General features: G+C 35.9%; 1 protein-coding gene and 1 pseudogene across 2 annotated transcripts; both read left to right on the top strand.

Annotated features, from left to right (window-relative positions):
• Positions 1-13515: 13515 nt before the first annotated feature.
• On the top strand, positions 13516-14140 carry LOC127746660 (peroxisome biogenesis protein 7-like; annotated as a pseudogene).
• A 2590-nt stretch (positions 14141-16730) lies between these two features.
• Positions 16731-23297, top strand: LOC107484846 (uncharacterized). 2 transcript variants are annotated; one of them, XM_016105392.3, is made up of 11 exons: positions 16731-17329; positions 18445-18717; positions 19097-19138; positions 19255-19399; positions 19604-19833; positions 20312-20369; positions 21021-21098; positions 21257-21345; positions 21679-21760; positions 22551-22742; positions 22838-23297. In XM_016105392.3, the coding sequence occupies exons 2-11, from the start codon at positions 18551-18553 to the stop codon at positions 23009-23011; spliced, it is 1257 nt and encodes a 418-aa protein (XP_015960878.1). In that variant the 5' UTR covers positions 16731-17329; positions 18445-18550; the 3' UTR covers positions 23012-23297. The 2 variants fall into 2 exon arrangements, with proteins under 2 accessions (XP_015960878.1, XP_015960879.1); XM_016105393.3 differs by having other exon boundaries at positions 16732-17329; positions 18509-18717.
• The last annotated feature ends 91 nt before the right edge of the window (positions 23298-23388 follow it).

Below are 23388 nucleotides of genomic sequence, written 5' to 3'. Positions count from 1 at the left end.
AATGGCGCCATCAACATGGTACGCTCAATTGCAATCTCAACTCTTTATCACAACTTTGCACAACTATCCAGCAAGTGCACTAGGTCGTCCAAGTAATAAACCTTACGCGAGTAAGGGTCGATCCCACAGAGATTGTTGGTATGAAGCAAGCTATGGTCATCTTGTAAATCTCAGTCAGGCGGATTCAAATGGTTATGGAGGATTAATGATTAAAAGATGAATAAAACACAAAATAAAGATAGAGATACTTATGTAATTCATTTGTGAGAATTTCAGATAAGCATATGGAGATGCTTTGTCCCTTCCGTCTCTCTGCTTTCCTACTGTCTTCATCCAATCCTTCTTACTCCTTTCCATGGCAAGCTGTATGTTGGGCATCACCGTTGTCAATGGCTACAGTCCCGTCCTCTCAGTGAAAATGTTCAACGCGCTCTGTCACAGCACGGCTATTCATCTGTCGATTCTTGATCATGTCAGAATAGAATCCAGTGATTCTTTTGCGTCTGTCACTAACGCCCCACAATCGCGAGTTTGAAGCTCGTCAAAGTCATTCAATCCCTAAATCCTACTCAGAATACCACAGACAAGGTTTAAACCTTCCGAATTCTCAAGAATGGCCGCCAATGGATTCTAGCTTATACCACGAAGATTCCGGTTAAGAAATCCAAGAGATAAACATTCAAGCCTTGTTGCATGTAGAACGGAAGTGGTTGTCAGGCACACGTTCATAAGTGAGAATGATGATGAGCGTCACATAATCATCACATTCATCAAGTTCTTGAGTGCGAATGAATATCTTGGAACAAGAATAAGCTGAATTGAATAGAAGAACAATAGTAATTGCATTAATACTCGAGGTACAGCAGAGCTCCACACCTTAATCTATGGTGTGTAGAAACTCCACCGTTGAAAATACATAAGTGATAATGGTGATCATTGGCTTCGGCCCCAGAGAGGGAACCAGAAGAACCAAGATCTAGGCATGGCCGAGAGGCCAGCCCCCATGATCTAAGAACTAGACGTCCAAAGATGAAAATACAATAGCAAAAGGTCCTATTTATAGAGAACTAGTAGCTTAGGGTTTACAAAAATGAGTAAATGACGTAAAAATCCACTTCTGGGCCCACTTGGTGTGTGCTTGGATTGAGCATTAAAGCTTTCATGTGTAGAGACTTTTCTTGGAGTTAAACGCCAGCTTTTGTGCCAGTTTGGGCGTTTAACTCCCACTTCTGTGCCAGTTCTGGTGTTAAATACCGGGAATTCTTGAGCTGATTTGGAATGCCTGTTTGGGCCATCAAATCTCAAGCAAAGTATGAACTATTATATATTGCTGGAAAGCCCAGAATGTCTACTTTTCAACGCAATTGAGAGTGCGCCAATTGGGCTTCTCTAGCTCCAGAAAATCTACTTCGAATGCAGGGAGGTCAGAATCCAACAGCATCTGCAGTCCTTTTCAGCCTCTGAATCAGATTTTTGCTCAGGTCCCTCAATTTCAGCCAGAAAATACCTGAAATCACAGAAAAATACACAAACTCATAGTAAAATCCAGAAAATTGAATTTTAAATAAAAACTAATAAAAATATAATAAAACTAACTAAAACATACTAAAAACATACTAAAAACAATGCCAAAAAGCGTATAAATTATCCGCTCATCAATATCACAGCAACATATTACAAGTCAAAATTAGGCTATGCTTATTCATACCACACATGCACATAGAAAAGATAAAGACAATCATGAAATTTACAGTGCTGGAAGTAGGAGGAGAAAGGAGCGTTACCACCTTGTAGTTCATCTTCCTCATTGTTGTCCTTTTCCTCCTATTCTTCTTCTTCCCATACCAAACTCAGAATACTTGCTCATCCTCAAGAAACAATTAGAACAGTGGTGATGGGTCTGAGATGGATCATGAGTGTCTCACACAGTAAAATGTTAGTAGTACATGTGTTTAAGCAAGCAAAATAATCATCAAGGCACAGAAAACAGAGACATTGTGATTGCAAACATAAGAGGGTGTGCATGATACATTGCTTAAAAATATAAGTAGCACACCAAACTTAGTGTGACACTTTCACTTGGAATTAATGCAAGTATCAGTAAAGATTAGAAACAAATTTTTGTTGCATAGCAACACCAAACTTAGAATGCAACCATATGTCAATTTATTTGAACTGAAACTAAACAAATGAAATTGTTATATGTTAAGTACAATCACCAAGTCAAGAATCTATCATGAATAAGGATCTCTTGGTGATGTATTAATAAAAACAGTTAAGGAGCAAAATAAATGAAAGCATTAAAAAAAAGAAATGACTAAAGTAAATAGAATGAAAAAGTGTCAAACCAAAAGAAAAATAATACTGCAAAGGCATTATGATTATGTAGACAAGTGGTGTTGCTGGATTTATTTGCACAGAAAATTAAGTGGCACACTAAACTTAGAAACTTATTGTGACACTTCCATGTAGAATTGATGCAATCATCCAGAGGGATTGAAAATAATTTGTTGCAGGACAACACCAAACTTAGAATGTAATCATATGCCAATTTATTTGGAATTTAAACAAAGCAGACAAAGAAAATAAACAAAGCAAAGGAATAAAATGTTACCTAAGGTTGGGTTGCCTCCCAACAAACGCTCTTTTAGTGTCATTAGCTTGACATATTGTTTTTCACTTTCTTCTTCTTCTTCCAGTTTGTTAAGAGGAATGACCTCAAGGGGGGAGAAGATTCAGCTATTGTCCCCTATTTTGGTTTCTCCTTAGCAAGCTTTCTTTTGTTGTTTTCCGAATTGAACTTGCTTGCTGGATTAGGGGTAGGATTATTTGCAGTTGACCTTTTCTTGAATGTTGTCCTTGGTATCTTAGTCACAATCCTCTTCTCAGTGCTCTTGTTAGTTGCCTTCACTTCTTGTATATCAAGACTTGGTAGTTGTGTGATTGTTGGAGTGTTCTCTTCATCAGGAGACTCTTGCATTGATGGTTCAATGAGCTCTTCCTCTATGTAATTCTTTGCTTCACTTGAGTGTGAATTCTCTTGGTTGACTTCCTCACTTTCTTATTCTTCCACTTTCTCCTTTGCATTCAACATTTGATTTAATAGTACTTTCATGGAGGAGATCTGTTGTTCTTCCCAATATTTCTTCATCTCCTCTTCATATCTTTCAATCACATATTCAATTGTTAAGCATCTTTGGTTCAGGAAAGTTTATGAGGGTTGTGAGTTTTCATGTTTCCTTGTCATCTCAAGTGCAGTTTCAGGTTCAAATACCTCCACCACCTCATTCTTCATTGAAAGTTTGCTTGACACAGGTGCCTCTTCTTCCTCTTCTTCACTCATAGATTATTTTTCATCCTTAACACTTGGTAATCCTAAATGAGTCCTCCTCTGCTCTAAATGCCCCTTTATCTTCTTGAAGAGGAATTCTTGTTCTGTCCGGAATTATTGTTGTTCCTCCAGGAGCTATTCTTATTTTTTCAATAATTCTCTGGACTTTTGAAGGGGGTCCTCAACTACTGGCTCAAGAGATGAAGGCTGAGAGTGAGTTTATGGACATGGATGTGTTATGGTGAAGTTGTTTTGAGGGGTATGGAATGAGTTTTGTGGGTAGTAAAATGAGTTGTATGGTTCTTGGAAGGAGTTTTGTGTTGAGGCATCATCAAGTGATGAAGGATTTTCATACGAGAAACTGGGAGGTGAGGTTGGACAATTTTGCATGAATGAATTGAAGGTTTGCTCAAGTGATGATGGCTCTTGATTAATGGAGTATTACACATTGAGTGCTCTCTGATTTTGATCCTCCCAATCACAACTTGAAGAATTGTGGAATTCATCACAGTATGGATCATCTTGTTGCATTGGGGGACAATCTTGCATGAATTTATTGAAAGTACACTCTAGTGAAGATGTCTCTTGATGAACACAGTATGGATCACTAAGATCTCTTTGATTTTGACTTTCCCAGCCACAATATGAGTATTTGTTAGACTCATCACAATTTGGATCATATTGTGTTTCTAGGAAGTGTCCCATTTCAATTGATTGTTCACACTCTTGTTGACATGTCCAGACACCATGAGGGTAGTGACATAAATCATCTTGTGATTCTCGATCATATCTCATGTGAATTACTTCATCATCTATCATTTCTTGGTGATATTCCCAGCCATCATTAGGATAATGACTTGAATCATATTGTGATGGTGGGCAATATCCCATGAAATTGTCTTGCTCATCTTGTGGCTCTGAAGCATATCTCCATTGATTGAAGTGCTTAGAATCTGTGATTTATTGGTGATATTCCCAACCACCATTAGAATAGTCAGTTGGCGATGGTGGGTGATATCCCAGAAAATTTATTTGATTAAAAGATGAGTTTAACTCCATTTGAATTTTGTAAAACACACCACCAAAGAAAACTTAAATTCATATCTCAGGTAAGATTTGCTTAGTGAGGCAAAAATACAAACACCTTGGTGTCAACTCAGAACAGAAAATTAAAAGAACAAAAACAAAGAAAATGCTTAATCTAGACTTCTCACCCACTTAATCATTGTTGATCTATATCAATCCCTGGCAACGGCGCCAAAAACTTGATGAAGGAAAAACGATTCCACACAAACTCCCCGGCAACGGCGCCAAAAACTTGATGGGTGGAAATTAGATTTCCACACAAACTCGCTAGCAAGTGTACCGGGTCGCATCAAGTAGTAATAACTCACAAGAGTGAGGTCGATCCTATAGGGATTGATGTATCAAGCAACTTTAGTGAGGTGATTAGTTTAGTCAAGCTAACATTGGTGAATTGGGTGAAATTGAACTAACAGAGAGTAAATTGCAATAATTGTAAATTGCAAGAATTGTAAATTGTAGAAGGTAAATCAGTAGAAACTTAAAGAGCAAGAAATGTAAAGTGCAGCAAATGTAAAGGGAATTGGGTGCAGAGAATTTAAAGAAAGCAAGAAAGCAAGCAATCAAAGAGATCTTGAGACCAAATAATAGGAAATTTAAATTGCATGAAAATTAAATCAAGCTGAATCATGAACAGAATTGTAAAATTGCAGAAAAGTAAATTTGCAGAAAATTAAATCAAGCTCAAGGGAAACGAAAATGTGAAAGTGTAGAAGAACAGAATTGCAGGAAGATGTAAATTGTATAAACTAAATTGGATTCAATACTTGAAATGTAAAGGTGTAGAAAAATAAAAGTATTTCAAGAGAGCTTTCTATTCTACTTCTACTCTTACTCCTAATGCTCTCTAGCAGAGCCAGCCTTCTAGATTTTCCTAATGAAATGAAACTGATGCCTTTTTATAGGCTTTACAAAATGAAATTGAAATTGAAATTGAAAACAAATTACAATTTAAATGAAATTCCTAATCTAACTGTTTCTTGTGCCTTTGAGTGATGTCCATGGGTTTTGCTTGCTTTGGTGTGTATATGGGCTTGAATTGGAATTTGATCCAGCTTTTGGTTTAGCCTTGAAATGGATCCAAATGGCACTTGGTTCAAGCTCCAGTGGAGCATTCAGTTCATTTTAGTGAACACTACGTTCACTAGCTCCAAGCATGCTTCCTTACGTGCTTCCTTGGTGGGCGTTTCTTCATTAGCGTTACATTAGTGAACGCTACGTTCACTCACCCAACGCTGCCCCTTGTGTCTTTGATGCACGCCTTTTTTTCCTTGGCCAAAATCATGAGAACGTTCACTTTAGTAAACGTAGCGTTCACTTGTTTGAACGTTGCTCCTTGGTGCCCTCGTGTTGCGCCAATTGTTTCCATGGGCCAAAGTCACGAAAATGCTCACATTGGTGAACATGGTGTTCACTTTAGTGAACACTGCTCCTTGGCATGTGCCTTGGTGCATCCTTGGTGCTTCAATTGTTGTGCACCTTGTTGAGCGCTATGCTGCCTCCCTTAGCGAGCACTGGCCTTTGTTTGAGTGTGGTTTTTGGGTCTTAAAGATGTCTATCACTTGTGCTTCAATTTCATGCCAAATATAGATTGCTATATATCGTTGGAAAGCTTTGAATGTCAACTTTCCAACGCAACTTGAAGCGCATCAATTGGATCTCTGTAGCTCAAGTTATGGTCCTTTGAAAAAGGCATGGTCATGGTATCAGCGCCAAGTTAACAAAAGTGAATGCCCAGTTAACTTTAGTGAACGCTCCCCTTTCTTCGAAGCTGGAATTCATGAGAAAATTAATAAAAGTGAATGCCCAGTTAACAAAAGTGAACGCCCAGTTAACATTTTGAGCGCTGATTGTGAACATGGAGCACGCTTTCTTGATTTAGTTATGGGCCATGCTTTTAAAAGCGTGGCCTAAGGTTCCAAAGTGTTCCTCAACACCAAAATATGCCCAAAATTTCTCCTTTCTTCTTTTTAGCTTCTTTTGTGCTTTTTTTGCTTCTTTTTCTTCTTATTTCCTACAAAATTTATAAAATCAAAAGATCAAAGAAATATACCATTTAAGCACAAAAGAATGCAATATTTAAACACTAATCATCAATTTCTTGTATGAAAAAGTATAGAAAAATATGACATGATGACATGTCATCATTTACTCATCTGTTTTGTTTAAATAAGTGTTAGAATTTAAATTTTATATTGTTTCTCTAATAACTTATTAACTAGTAATAAATTCTTAAATAAAACTTTTGATTTGTGATAAATTATTTCTTAATCAATTGAATTAAAAAATAGCATAAGAAAATAATATTTTACTAAAATTTTATTTGTGTTCTAAAAATTTTGCATCACTCTTGAATAAGTTGGGCCATTAAAAAACTATACACTTTAAGTTGAGGGGTATTGTGATGAAAATATATCCAAATTATTATTATATCATATATATGTATCCTTCGAAAATATTCTTTCTAATTTTTGGTTATTTGATTTACAATAATCTCTCCTGAAGACTATGATTAAAAGGGAGATTAAGATTAAGAGATAGAGATTCAGAAATAAAGACTAAATTAAGCCTTTGTATTGTGTTTAGTATAAAATGTGCTGGACTAATGAGTTATGTCTAAATATTATGTTTGATTTAAGATAAATATAAAAATTGAACAATAGGTTTGGAATTTAAAAAGTTATATAATAATATTTTTGAAAAAAAATGTTAAAGCTTCAATCTCCGGTCCCAGGAATTTCAATCCTCTCTGTCTTTTCATTTTTTAGAGGTACTGAAAATACTAAAATTTTATATCTCAGGACAGCAATTTTAGTTTTAATCTCTGACTACTAAATACAATACTAAATTTTAGTCTCTCCATCTCAATTTCACTCTCTGAAAACAAACACTACTTAAATGTATACTGATTTGTATACATTTAAGTATATGATCTTGTCATATTTAAGAAATTTGCTTATTTAATTAATTAAAAAACTTGTATATATATTACTTGTAATAGTATTTTGATTTGTCCAAAAAATTATAATATGGTTTGATTTGGAATATTATTTGAATCATATATTGATTGCATTATTTCACATTATGAAAAAAAATAACTTAATGGTTAAATCAATATTTTAATAATCTTTACTGAAGAAAAAGTTTTAAAATAATTTTTTTAAAAAAATAAAAACAAAAAAATAAATGTTAGAAAAATAAGAAAAACATCAAAATTATTTTCGATTATTGAATATACTGAAAAAAAATATTTGTTACTTGTGATAATGACAAAAATATTCTCAAAATATTTATAATGCAACAAAATAACCAAAAAATATTATGTGACAAATGATTTTTGTATTTGTAAAACTATTTATGTATTTTATTCAAATTCTTGTAAGAATATTTGAATAATTATTTAAAACATATATGCAAAAACGACACCAAAATTTGAATTTGAATTTTTCCTTTTTTTTTACAACAAAAATTATAAAAATTATTTAAAATTGTTAAATTTTAAAAATAAAATATTTTATTTTTCTAATTATTCTTAAAAAAATTCTATCAAAATTTGAATTCTAAAATAATTTTAAAAAATATATCAGTAAATATGAAATATGAATTATATTCGACAAAAATATCCAGTCGTTTAATGTTTATTCACTACAAGGGAACTGGGTGTTACTTGCGGTAAAATACCAGCCCTTTTTCCAGAGCGCTGCTGTTCGAGTGAGCTGCTGCAGTTCTTCATGCGTTTTGATGGTCCGCCTCCAATAGATCCAAAATGGTTGCCATCTTTGTTCCAACCGCATCTAATAATCTTATTGCCAGCCCAAATTGTCAGCCGTTCTCCCCAACCGCTCTAAATTGCCTGATTTGTTGCGTTCCTGCTGCGTAAATACTCCCCCGCTCCAAATAAACTGAATCGAGGCGGTATTGGGCCCTCACCGCAGCAGATAACTTTGGGGGGAAGGGGGTTTTGCCTCACTAAAATACCCAGACCAAATTTATTTTGCACCATAACCTTCAAGTATTTGGCGCGAGAACCCTTCGTCAGAGCCAAGGTATAGCAATCACTGGTCTCCTTCTCCGTCGTCCTTACCCTTCCCTCTGTCAGATCCAACGGAGTCCGCTCCATCGTTGTTTCGGTCACCAGGCTCCTCCCTCAGCCGTGTAGCTCCCGTGCACGAAGGTGAAGAAGAAGGGGTCGTCAAAGTCTTCTCCATCTGCTGTGCATGTGTGTGTCGTCGTCGGCGTCATCCCAATCCATCCGTCCCTGTGTCATCCTTGGCAGCCTTTTCCCTTTTGGCGGTGCTTCGCGTTGCCGATTGCAATAGACTCCCCTCTCAGTGGTATGTTCCTCTCCCTCGTCCCAATTTAAGTTTCGGGGCTGTTGAGAAAATTTTTCTTGCATGAATTTAATCTTTATGCTTTCTAAATTTTGTTTTGAACAACGTTCTTTGATCAATTTTGGCCAAATTTTTCTTCAATTTAACACTCAGATTAAATTTTCCCCAATATCTGAACCCATGAGTCTTGATGTGTTTGTGTACATTGCTACGGCTCGATTAGCATGTGCTGCTCTACAGTTTCCTAAGACAATTTTATGACCTGGATTCTTGAAAATTCTCTAAGTTGTTTAGATTTGAAATAATGTAAATAAATCAAGACGACTGCATTTTATCTGTTACCTTTTTCCTCCCTCCTTGCCCCACCATACAAACTGAACTTAAACCCAAACCCTCTATTTATCTTTCTATCTAAATTTATTTTACAATCCTTTAATTTTTTTCCATTTATATTTCTCAATCTTTTCTGGGTCGAAGTTGAATTTGTGTGGCGAGGGCTTCTGGTGAGTTCATTGCTCTTTTTTCGTTTGTTGTTCGGTGTGGTAGTTCAATAGCTGCTTTGATTAATTCTTGTATGAGTTTTAAATTGAGATAATTACAATAGAACGTTATCTTTTAAAATCAAAGTAGAACAACTGACATAGTATTAATGAAATTATATTTTATAGTGTTGATTAATAAGACTCTGAATAGTCTTCATCATTAGAAGTTGGAGATATTTGTGTTTTTTAGCTCATCAATGAAAAAGATCTGCTTGATGTTCATATTTGTAGAGCCCAATGCTAGGGTAATGTACTATAACTTCAGGAACTAAGAGCTCATAATTCTTAGATAAGGTTAATTTCGATTAGATGTAACCCCCTTTTTTTCCCTTACTGTTGAATCAAACTTTTATATTTGGTTTGGACCAGTTATATATATGTATGAACTAAGTATTTTAATTTTATTTCCTTGTTTTGTCACTTCATGATTAAATTATTATCTTCTCAAAGTGAAAGACAAGGTTACTGATGAGCGGATAATTTATACGCTTTTTGGCATTGTTTTTAGGTAGTTTTTAGTAAGTTCAAGCTACTTTTAGGGATGTTTTCATTAGTTTTTATGTTAAATTCACATTTCTGGACTTTACTATGATTTTGTGTGTTTTTCTGTAATTTCAGGTAATTTCTGGCTGAAATTGAGGGACTTGAGCAAAACTCTGAAAAAGGCTGACAAAAGGACTGCTGTGCTGTTGGAATCTGACCTCCCTACACTCGAAATGGATTTTCTGGAGCTACAGAACTTCAAATGGCACGCTCTCAACGGTGTTGGAAAGTATACATCTAGAGCTTTCCAGAAATATATAATAGTCCATACTTTATTTGGAAATTGACGACGTAACTTGGCGTTGAACGCCAAGTTCATGCTGCTGTCTGGAGTTAAACGCCAGAAAAACGTCATGATCCGGAGTTGAACGCCCAAAACATGTTATAACTTGGAGTTCAACTCCAATAAACGCCTCAGCTCGTGGATAGATCAAGCTCAGCCCAAGCATACACCAAGTGGGCCCTGGAAGTGGATTTATGCATCAATTACTTACTCATGTAAACCCTAGTAGCTAGTCTAGTATAAATAGAACATTTAAGTATTGTATTAGTCGTCTTTTGACCACGTTTTATCTTTGGTCTCAGTTTTGTTTTATTCTTCATCTTAGGAGGCTATTGATTACGTTTTAGGGGCTGGCCATTCGGTCATGCCTGAACCTTTTACTTATGTATTTTCAACGGTGGAGTTTCTACACACCATAGATTAAGGGTGTGGAGCTCTGCTGTACCTCAAGTTTCAATACAATTACTATTATTTTCTATTCAATTCTCTTTTATTCCTATTCTAAGATATTCGTTGCACTTCAACTTGATGAATATGATGATCCGTGACACTCATCATCATTCTCACCTATGAACGCGCGTGACTGACAACCACTTCCGTTCTACCTTAGGTCGGGCGCATATCTCTTAGATTCACCAACAGAATCTTCGTGGTATAAGCTAGATAGATGGAGGTATTCATGAGAATCCGGAAAGTCTAAACCTTATCTATGGTATTCCGAGTAGGATTCTGGGATTGAATGACTGTGACGAGCTTCAAACTCCTGAAGGCTGGGTGTTAGTGACAGACGCAAAAGAATCAAGGGATTCTATTCCAACCTGATTGAGAACCGACATATGATTAGCCGTGCTGTGACAGAGCATAGGACCATTTTCACTGAGAGGATGGGATGTAACCATTGACAACGGTGATGCCCTACATACAGCTTGCCATGGAAAGGAGTAAGAAGGATTGGATGAATGTAAGAAGAAAGTAGAGATTCGAGAGGAGCACAGCATCTCCACATGCCTATCTGAAATTCCCACCATGGAATTATATGAGTAACTATTTACTATCTTATTTTCTGTTTATTATTTAATCCAACTACATTTGACCCTATGAATCCACTTAACTGAGATTTACAGGGTGACCATAGCTTGCTTCATACCAACAATCTCTGTGGGATCGACCCTTGCTCACGTAAGGTTTATTACTTGGACGACCCAGTACACTTGCTGGTTAGTTGAATGAGATTGTGGAAAGAAAGTGTTGAGTTAATATTTTTATGCACATGCTAAAGAGCCATTATTGTTGATCACAATTTCGTCCACCAGTTACATTTCGTATAAGGATAAGAAAAATTGAGGCAGAATTTTTCATGGATTTGATTCAAAATTGTAAAATTTGAACAAATTGGAGAGGTTAAGAATTCTGTTAACATAATTTTTGAGTATTTTCCACATTTGAGAACCTTATTGATACATTAAAGATAAACCATCTTTAACTACCACTAGCACTTAATCCTCTATAACTTCTGTTGCTGTCATCTTCTTTCGGTTTTTCAATTAACTTGTCTTCTTACCAGAGACTGTAACTATGTCTATGAACAAGAAGAACATCCATGGCTTCCTCTAGTTTCCAAAGAAACAAGCATTCTTCTTTCTCTGTGATCTGTTTTGAATGTTTATTTTCCATGGTTTTAATCTCAATATCTTGGTTACCATTGTTCAATGTTTCCTCTCATTCTCGGAGTTAAATTCTGACTTTCTCTGAACTTAATTTGTTTACATTGAATCAGGTTCTCTGACGAGTGGGTATATCGGAGCTCTTGAATAATTTACTTGGGGTGTATTTCTGTACCTGCAATTGTGACAAGTATTATCAATGGAGTAGAACCTATAAGTCTTGCACAAAGTCTTTTCGGGAATTTATTAAGTATTCATTTTTAATCTAAAGACTTATAAATTAATGGCAAACCACTCCACATATCTATTTGTTCTATTATTTAAGATGTTCTACCAACCTGATTCAGTAAATTTAATTCCGCATTATTATTATAAATGTAATCTTAGTGATTGAACTTGGTAGGGATAAATATGGTATTTCGTTACTTAAGACTGAAATAATGACATTGAAAGGTTCCATTGACACTGAGGAAGATGTCCTGTCTTCATTATTTTGATGAGCATGGAGTTATATAAGACGTTATATTCTTACTGATTGACTCATTAGTGATATTTTTAGTGATTGACTCATTAGTGAGGTTGTAATTCAAATTGGTCCACTTTAATCCTTTTCTTCTTGATTTGGTACCAATTTACTATTTTGTTTTGTGTTAGTGATCTTACTCGTACCTGGCCTCCCTGTGGTAGCTTTTCTTCTTCCCAGGTTTGCCTAATTGAATTGCTTTTAGTAATTCCACTTAGTTATTGGATGAAACAGGTTTATTTTATTGCCATGGTGTCATTTGCCATTTTATTTTATTCCATTTCATTTTATTCCACTATTTTAGAGGAGCATACTAATAATTCTTTTGACTTTCTAACATTTTTCAAACAGTCCATGCTCATGTTAGTAAAGAGATGATAAAGCATTTTGTGAATTTTTGGCTTTTCTTGTCTTCATGGTAGACCAAGTGAAAGTGACTTGTATATTACTGCAAAAGATTTTATCTTCTTTTCTATTATTAGAACAATTGATAACAAGTTAATGGAATTTGTATAACCCAAAAACTGTACCTCTGACTTAGTGATATGCATTAAGCTGTTTTCTTAATTTATTGTATTTTATTTTTCTATTTCAAAGGCCAATGATTAGTTTAGTATTAGCCAGACTCCAGTCTTTGCTAATGACTTGCACCTATAAAACTGGTCAAAATTAGCTGTAACAATTATTTTTTTATCAGATGTTTAATGTGGTTAAATGTTCATGTTCATTAATACTAAAAAATCTAATTTCTAGGTTAATGTGAATTTTACTGATTTCTCATAATGTGGGCATTTGTTTATTTTCTGATGATATGAATCTCCCTTATTTTTCTCTTTTCATTTTCAAGGGAAACAATGAAACAAAGAGTTTTGTTTTCCATTGTTCTGCATCTGTCACAATTCAATTGCATCTTTATGGTTATTTTTGGCTGCACAAGATTAAATATATTTATAGTTACTTTCACATGTATATATAACTAGCTAGTTACTACAAAATTAGAAGCTTTATGTGCAAATTTAAAGTTTAAAGTGGTCCTGCACACTTTATTCAAGCTTTATGTGTTGAATTGCGCTTGGTATTTCAGTGCTGCAGATTGGAGATATGCTACGGAGCAGTTTGTAAAGAAACTTCCTGATATGCTGCAGATTGGTATTTCAATATTGACTCCGTCTAAAAAATACTTTAAATTTTAAAATTAACCCTACCACCAATCATCTTCAACTTTCAACCTCTTACTATGCAATCCTCACCTTTTCTTGGGACGACATCGTCAAGCTTTGGACCCTCAATTGCCCTTCCTCCCTCTGCACCTTCAAGGAACACTCCTATTGCGTCTACTCCGCTGTATAAAACCCTCGCTATGCCGACGTCTTCACGTCTACCTCCGGTGACTACACCTTCCACGTGTGGGATGTCATGAACCTTCATCCTCCATGGTGTTCCCTCCTCACAAATTTGAGGTGCTAACTTGCGATTGGAATAAGTACGATGACTACATAATTGTGACTGTTTCAGTGGATAAAAGCATCAAGGTTTGGGATGTGAAAATCTTTAGGGTTTCGATTGCAGTTATGAACGGGTATGTGGTGAGGAAGGTGAGGTTCTCGCCGTGCTTGCGGAATTGGATGGTGTCTTGCTCTTATGATATGACGGTTTGTGTTTTGAATTTCATGGTGGACTATGTGCTTATGAGTCGATACTATCATCACATGGAGTTCGCCGTTGGCATGATATAAGTGTTTTTGTTGAAGGCTTGATGGCCAGCACTGGTTGGGATGAGCTTGTTTATGTTTGGCAGCATGGCACTAATAAAATTTTGTTAGGTCAGAGCACGGCATAGCAAGAGTTGAAGGTTGAAATGATTGGTGGTAGGGTTAGTTTTAGAATTTAACATATTTTTTAAATGGAATCAACAAAATTTAACGGTTGAATATTTTTGTTGAACATAATTCATCTTTTATGAATATAAAGTACATTTAATTTTTTCATAATCAATTTTGTCAGTGTCTGAATCTTTTATAATGAGAAATAGCTATTTACTCAAAATATATATATATTTAACATTAGATAAATTTATTAACAAAAGTCGAATATTTTGTAGTTTACCCAAAAGTAAAAGTAATAAAAGGCATAAAACTTGTTGGGCTGATCTGTTTTATTCGCCAGACTAAAAATTTGGAGTGAACACCCAACCCGGTCTTTGTCTTTTTTTTTATGGACATCACGGCCCTTGTCCAAAAAAAAGGGACATATCGGTCCCTGTCATACTTTTATGAGACATCCTAGTCCTTCCGTCATCTTCCCTGACCAAAACAGATGGAACTTGCCTATGTGCCAGTTAACATTGTTGAGTTGGAGGTTAATAGTCTGTTAAGTTCTACGTGGCCATTAAGAAATGAACAGGGGTCGATTTGTTCCCCTTTGGAGACCTAAAACTACGTCGTTTTAGTGGTTTTCGCCACGTGCTATTAGGGAATGGTAAGGGGTCGTTTTGTCCCGCTGTAGAAACTAAAAACAACCTCATTTTTAGTCTTCACTAAAACACAATGGTTTGAAAGTGATTCGACGCTGCTAATCTCTCACTCTTCTCCCAACCCAAATATAAACCCTATGAGACCATGATTGGTAATAGAGAGCATTGTTCATCATCAAACCCACGAAGCAGAGACAATTCAAGCTGGGGCCTAAATTCTGGTGGCAGTGCTAGAGCTCCGAAGAAGAAGAAATGGGTTGCCCCAATTTGTTATTGTGGTTCTCATGCAATATTGTTCATGTCAGGGACGGTGAAGAATCCAGACAGATTATTCTTTCGCTGCCCAAAATTCAAGGTAGTTTTTGAGGGTTTGGCTAATTTTTTGTTTTCAAATTTTATTCCACAGATGATAACAAATGTTAAACTTTTTTATAGACTGAAAAATGGCATTGCAACTTCTTTGCATGGCTAGATGATTATGTATCTTCATGTGGTGAGGATGCTAACAAGGCTGTCTTATTTGGGGCATCAAAGCAGAAGCAGAATCGATTGGAAGGCCATGGTTATAAGGTGGATAACAAAGTTAATGAGTTGGAGAAAAGATTAATTAGTTTGGAGGATCAGTTAGATTACTGCAGACTGAAAATGGGTGAAAGTAGATGTATTAGGTATGGGTTTGATTTGTTAGCATTTTTGAGTGGGGTTGTAATTGCAAGCTTGTTTAGAGCAAGTGTGTAGGAATTTGATAGCTGAATTTTGGTATTTCACTGAGGTGAGTTGTGAACAACACTTTTGATGATGAATGAAGCAGAAATTATTGTGTTGAATTTGTAAAATTTGAACCATAGCCTGTGATGAATATGTTAAATCTCATCCATATATTGATAGATAATGGCATATATGTCATGACATAAATTTAACAAATATGCATGCTAGCTAAGTAGCACTAAGTATCTACAGTCAAAGAAAGATCCATGTTAATATATTGATAATTAAGGAACAGTACAGTTGTTGAAACAACTTAACACATAATATGCCATTCAAAATATGGGCAGCAACATGGCCCTGAGTCAGATAACCAAAATATAAGGATCTCAACCAAAAGCCCTATGCCTAAAACCAATAGTAGTAAGTAGCAAAAACATAGAAGTTTTTTTGAAGCAAAACATGTGTCCTAAAAGTTTGTAGCCAAGATACAAAACAGCAACTAAAGGTACTCCAAGTTCACATCTTTTTTGGTTTCTACAGCGGGACAGAACGACCCCTTACCATTCCTTAATAGCATGTGGAGAGAACCACTAAAACGACGTAGTTTTAGGTATCCAAAGGGGAATAAATCGACCCATGTCCATTTACTAATGGCCACGTGGAACTTAACAGACTATTAACCTCCAACTCAGCAACGTTAACTGACACGTAGGCAAGTTCCGTCTGTTTTGGTCAGGGAAGATGACGGAAGGACTGGGATGTCTCACAAAAATATGGGACAAGGACCGATATGTCCCTTTTTTTTTACAAGGACCGTGATGTCCATCGAAAAAAAGGATAGGGACCGGGTTGGGTGTTCACTCAAAAATTTGAGAGTCCTCTACTTCATCTGCTTTAAAAGGGTGTGACTCCTTATAACTGCAAATTCAGTCGTCGCCGGCTCCAATCCTTACTCAACTCTGTTTAAGAAGTCCTTATCTCCCTTTTTGTATCAAAACCTTCCATTGGACAACTTCTTTGTTCACATCAAAGGCCACCATCAGTGAATGTGATTAATTTGTTCTGTAATTTTTCAATAACTATTGTGATTTAAAAGAATAAAAAAACACAGTTGAATTTAAAAAAAAAAAACTCTATCTCTAATTATCAAATTCGGTTCGATCCGATTGGTTTGACCGAAAATCCTGTCGGCCCGGATTAATCAAAACCCAGACCTTTAACCGGACCGGGTCATGCTTTTGCTTTCGTTCGAAAGTTGAAACGGCGTCATTTCTTGTGATGCCCTAGTCTGTCGGATCACCCAGCCCTCAACGTCTCTCTTCTCTGGACTCCTGGTGTCTCTTTCTCGTCGCTCTCTCCCTCAACCTCAAGCTCTCTCACCTCCGATCTCTGACTTCTCTCTCGGTCTCGCACTCACTGTCTCGGACCGAGGCTCGTCGTCGCGCTCTGTGTCGTCACTGTATCGAACCCTGTCCCCGCCTTCCACCTTCCTGCGCTCGCTTCGCCGGCGGCAGAAGAAGACGGAACCAGCATCTGGTCCCTCGGGTGGTGGTCATTGTCGTCTTCTTGCTTCGGGCCATCAGTTCAGCTGGTCAGCTTCCTTCACCGTCACCGTCTCGCTCCCAGTCGCGCCCCTTCCCCGCGATCGTCGTCGCCGCGGCAGAAGCAGCAAGTCCCGGGCAGGTCGTCGTCGTCGCTATCTGTCTCGTCACCGTCGTACTCCGACGCGCGCCTTCCCTGCGCTTGTTGTCGCCGGCAGCAGAGGCAGCAGGTCCCGGTGTGCTAGTCTTCGTTGTCGTCTTCTTGCTTCGAGCCTCGCCGTCAGCTTCCTTCGCTCAACCCGATTTGGTGTGTTCCAACAAATTCCCCCTTTCTTTCTGTTTCAATTTTGTTGCTGTAATTCATCACTGCACTTTGATTTTGTTGCTGAAAGTTGAATGTGTTGAGAACCTTGAATTTGTTGCTGTCTTGTTGAAATAATCACTTAGCTTAAATTTGTTCATTGCTGAATGAATTTGTTGTTCATTGAACGTTGAATAATCACTTAGTTAAATTTTTTTGTTGCTGAAAATCATCACTGAGTTGAATTTGTTACTGATTATCATCATTGAAGATTGAAGCTATTGTTGTCTCTGAAATAATCACTTATCTAAAGTTTTTGTTGCTGTAAATCTGTAAATCATCTTCTGAGCTAAATCTTTAGTTGCTGAAAATTATTATAGTTGAATTTGTTGTTGAAAATGAGGTTCATCTTCTTTGCAACTAAGAATAAAATTGTTCAGTTAAATTGTTGTTTCCATGCTTTCTGTTTGTATTATTATGGATTATTCTTGGTATTGATTTGTGAAAAATACACAAATGTAGCTATAGATGCAATCAAAATGAAAGAAATGTTGGTCAAGCTTCAAATTTTTTCTAAGATATAGATGCCAACTTTCTTATTATTCCTTGGATTTGATTTACTGATTGTGTTATCTTTTGTTCTCTCTTGTTCATTTAAATTGAGAAAGTATTTTGTACTGGTGACTAGTATATTATCTCTTTTTGCATCATTAGTTATGTCTAAGAATTAATACTTGATTGTTATTAATATGTTTGTGAAGACATGCATTTTAAATTTTAACTTTTGAAGTTAATTTTATTTTTATAATTATATTTTTATTTAATTATGACCGGATCAATCAGGTAAATTACTGACCCACCGGTTGAACCAGTGATCCGGTGACCTAGTCATATGACCGGGTCAATTACCGGTTTAGTTTTGATAACTATGGCTTTTATCTTGCCATTACCATTACAGATTTACAGTTGCTTGAACATACACTGATCTGGACTCTTCCTTGCTGACTTTTGTGAGATATCAGTCGTTTGATATGTATTTGACATTTGATTGTTTGAGAACAATCAGAAGATATTTTACAGTTTAATGGGAGCGACTTCTGGTGGCTGAATTTTGTATGCAGTTATGTAACGGTTCTTTGGTAGTGGAAGGAAATAAGCAATTGATCATTAGTTTCATATCTACAGGAACAACAAATTCGATAGATGCGAGAATAGCTTGATAGAAGGATGGAATTTTGCTTCCTAAGGATTTTAAAGCTCACTATGAAAGTACTCGTGATGTTATTGCTATTTCTGGGCAATATCAAGAACTCTACAGCATATTTTTCATCGTCTTCTGAGGCTACCATGCATACTAATAATTGGGCTGTTCTGGTCTGCACATCACGCTTCTGGTAAATCAAGGCTTCATCTTTACTTTATCCAAATTCCTTTTGAACAATGGTATGTTACTGTTTTATAAGCTTCAAAGCTTCCTGATTCTAATTATATGAATATTAATAAAAGCATTTTATAGCTACCTAATGTTTCATGTTAGTTTTCTCTAGTTTCTTTGCTAAGCATCTTAGTTCTTCTAGCGGTTTGGCGACAATAAATATGAATGATGTATATAGGATACTCGGTGAAAAGTTTTCAAAATTGTTTACCGAGCACCGACGGCTTTTTTCCCTAGCTTAGAGAGTAGATTTAAACTGATGTTTGTATTGGACTATTGTTAACATCGTAATTCTATGACAAGGCTAGTATACTAAGCACGCTGCTTCCCATTTTCAGGTTTAACTATCGACATATGGCAAATACGTTGTCACTGTATAGGTAAATGTTCAACTTTAGTTTTATTTTTAATTTTTTAAAATTATGGTTGGTACTGATCATTTGATCATTACAAATTCTTTCTCTTTTATTGATAATAAATAATTTCTCTCATTCAGGACAGTTAAGCGGCTAGGAATACCTGATGAGAGGATTATACTCATGCTAGCAGATGACATGGCATGTAATGCAAGAAACAAGTACCCTGCGCAAGTTTTTAATAATGAAAACCATAGACTTAACCTGTATGGGGACAATGTTGAGGTGAGTTTTTGAGGTATGCATTATGCCTGACTCTTCTATAGGGCATAGATGGGACAATGATTATTGTTAGGTTTGCCTTTGTCTTATTACAAACTTCTGATCTTGTAACATTTGGAAGCTAAAATATTTGCATCTTTCCAATTTTTTCTATGGCTCCCATATGTAGTCTTTAAGAAGGTGATGATTTTTCCTGCAACCCATCAGGTAGATTATCGTGGTTATGAAGTGACAGTTGAAAACTTTCTGCGTGTGCTTACTGGACGTCATGAGACTGCTGTTCCAAGGTCCAAGCGACTTCTTAGTGATGAAGGAAGTCATATTCTCCTCTATATGACAGGGCACGGTGGTGATGAGTTTTTGAAGTTTCAGGATTCAGAAGAACTTCAGAGTCATGATTTAGCTGATGCTGTGAAGCAAATGAAAGAGAAGGGCAGGTCTTGAATTCCTATTTAACTTATTATTTGTAACCATCATAATTTGTATGAATGAAAGTAATAAAAAAATTTGGGGTATAAAATTTGTTCGATGAAGGAAAAAATAATTCAAGAGTAGGGAGAATAAAGAATACCTTTTAACAATCTAAAATGGGGGAAAAGAATGGAACATAGCTTCTCAATCCCCAATGCGTGCAGACTAAGGAGTATGGACTCTTTGTACAAGTACCTATTTTGCTGAGAATAAGGATCTTGATGGTGACTTTATCAATATGATTCCATCAATTCAGGAACCTTTTTCTATTCTTTCTTATCTATTTTAACTAAGAAAATCTACATGAATATTGTCCTTTTCACTATAAGTTATAGGAGTCTAATTTATCTCCGTTACCTTTATATTTACAAGTCATTGACATATCGAATCATAATTATTATGTTGGATTAAGAACTCATTTTTTGAACATTTGGGATTTATTAGGTTTAAGGAACTGCTGATAATGGTGGACACTTGCCAAGCTTCTACACTCTTCTCTCAGGTTAAACATTGATTTTGACATGGTTGTTTGGATTTTTAGGAGCTTCCATAATTTTTATGCCAATTCTCATGGAAAAAGCGTGATGTGATCCTAAGTATTCATTGTCCAGGTTAAGAGTGGTCTCTGTCTAAGTCAAATGAACCCTTGTGTTTCTCTATATATTTCATGTTGCTGTTGAATGCTTGCAGTTGGTGGAAGTGCTATATTTTCAATGATTAGAGAAACATTAGATGTGTTGTGGTACAAAGAAATCTGGAGCTTGGAGCTGTTATATTTATTTGTTGTTAGAAGTTTAGCTGTTGTTGTTAGCTTCTTGAACATCCCTAGAGCAATTGTGTAATCTTTTTGAATGGGGAGATTTACAAATATCCTGGTCTGATAATGATGTTAATCTATTTTATAGCTAATTGCATAACCAATTTTTTGGTATATTATATATTTCATTCAGTGTTAAACATCATATTGTGAAGTACAAAGATTTTGTATCTTACTTTATTCTCCTAATCTAGTTTTGATTTCTTCCTAGGATAAAGGGATGCTCTTAGCTTCTACTATCGATGCATTTTTAACATATTTATGTTCTTGGAAGCCACTCTATTTCACAAGTGTCCTATATATATTGCTGACTAGATTCATTTTTCTGGGTTGCAGCTTCAATCACCTGGAGTTCTGGCAATTGGAAGTAGCATGAAAGGAGAGAATTCATATTCACATCACTTGGATTCAGACGTATGTATTAATTTGACATTGTTAACCAACTTGTGAAAAGCACATAGAAGTATTTGACATAATATGCTACAGTTTATCCATTGGCTTTCTTCATGTTTGGCTCCAAAGGTAGCAAACTAAAATTCCCTTTTGTACTTGCACTTTAAAATATCACACAGGTTGGTGTTTCAGTTGTTGATCGTTTCACTTTCTATACACTTGCCTTCTTTGAGAGGCTGAATATTTATGACAATGCCTCATTGAGCAGGTACATACAAGAATGTTCTTTATATATATTTTCAAGAACTATTTTATCCATGCTAATGTGTCTCCCTAGTATGTGTATCTATTGTCTTGTACATTCTTTTAATTGCATTTCACTTTCTATACGTTTTGGTGCAATTCATCATAACTTTTTAATAATTCTCCAAAAAATTCATTGATCTGTGCTGATTAAAATAATTGGCCTACGTTTAACAAAAATTTTTCTCACTCATATTTATTGAGAAAGTTGGTAATCATGAATGGCTGAAATTCCCGCCAAAATTATATATTCACAGCTAGCTTGTTTACTTTGCAAATTTTTATGCTTTGTTTGCAGTCTTTTCAATTCGTATAATCCGAATCTGTTGATGTCAACTGCTTACTACAGAAGGGACCTATACCAACGCCATTTAGAAGAGGTAATAAACATTGTGGATGTAATTTGATTCCTTTGCTTTGTGTCTGACGAAGTGCTTCTACCTGGTAGTGTATGTGATGTTTCCACTTGGTTAAATTTGATTGCTCTCTTGACAACCAATAAGATCTTTCTTGAATTAAGATCCAACATTATTGCAAACTTATTCCACTCCATTTAAGTATCATTTACAATCTGTATTCTGGTCTTGAAGTTCAGTGATGTTTCTACTGTTTCCTGATTTAAGTCCAATTTGTATCATATTTGTTGTAATAGACTATAAATCACTTTGTCAAGCTACTACTTAACTAAACTAGTTGGAAAAGCCAATCCACATTTATGTAGTAGGTTTACTGCTTTGAGACATCATGAGAAAGCTGAGCTTCTTGAAGTTACACGGGAATGGTGGGTTTGATTTAATGTGTTTATTCTACATTGTAATCGTTGTGCTTTATACATGGCTTGCAAGTAGAGTGGAGACCTCTTCCTTGTGGACACATTTTGATGGATCGAGTGATTTCCGTCCCTCCATCAATAATAAAACCGTGGGGCCCGGAGTGCCAAAGTAAACAATATCCACAAGCGGGTGGGCTGAGCTGTTACAGCATTCCTATAGCTATAGCTAGACTGCTGGAGGTAGAGGGAGACTTGGGAAAACCATAGGAGGAACTATAAAAGAATGCTTTAAACATAAATATGATATATGATAGAACAATTTCGTGGTGTTTGATTCATGTAACAGACTCCATTTAGTAGAACAATGCTCAGTTGTCTTTTTGCTTTACTTTTTCTAGGTACCTGTGACAAACTTCTTTGGCTCTGTGATGGAAACAATACACACTGATTCAGCATATACATCCTTGACAAATAAAAATTTTGGGGGAGCTAAAACCAAAACATTTTTGGGTCAATCTTTCTCCAGCAGTGACATAAATTCTGTGAGAAACTCTGATGATGAAGATCAATTCAATAATTTAACTGCAGAGGTAACTCATCCCCTCTTCTCTTTTGGTAGCAATTGAGAATTCAATATTCCCTTGGCTAGGGTTATGTTTACTCTACTTATATCTGGCTGGAACAGGAAGATCAACACGATGAAGCTGGACAGTGTATTTTCTGTGCCATGGATAGTGGACATCTGTGGAGTTTTATTCTCGGCAATGTTAGTACACACGAAAGTGTTGATTTCTTTGTGTGCTATGGCCTGGTTTTAATGCTTCCTCTTTTGGTGTTTTCGACATGGCTATCATTGTAACTGGTTGAAGAAAACATTCTATAAGTCTCTAAGCTGAGTTCCATTGACGCCAGATGTCATGGTGGCTTCCTATGCAATTTCACACCATGAAGATTTATCAGGGCTTTTACTTGTTCGTGGGGGTATATGCACACTGAGAGAACTTCATAGTTGCGTAGCAGTTATATTATATTGGCTATTTTATCCTTGATGCAGAGTTGAGTTCTTCAGTTATAATGTGTTCCACGAACATGATCTTTCTCTCCATGAATACATTATAAATGAACCATCAAAAGATTTTAATGCTATTGGGGGAGGTTATATATAGGCAGGCAGCTTTGTCTATCAGTAGTATCATTAAACGAATGGGAATTAGCCATACTTAAAATTAAAGTGGT

Source organism: Arachis duranensis, chromosome 4 (genome assembly GCF_000817695.3).
Source record: "Arachis duranensis cultivar V14167 chromosome 4, aradu.V14167.gnm2.J7QH, whole genome shotgun sequence".
Taxonomy (NCBI): Eukaryota; Viridiplantae; Streptophyta; class Magnoliopsida; order Fabales; family Fabaceae; genus Arachis; species Arachis duranensis.
This window is presented reverse-complemented; position numbering and strand designations above follow the sequence as displayed.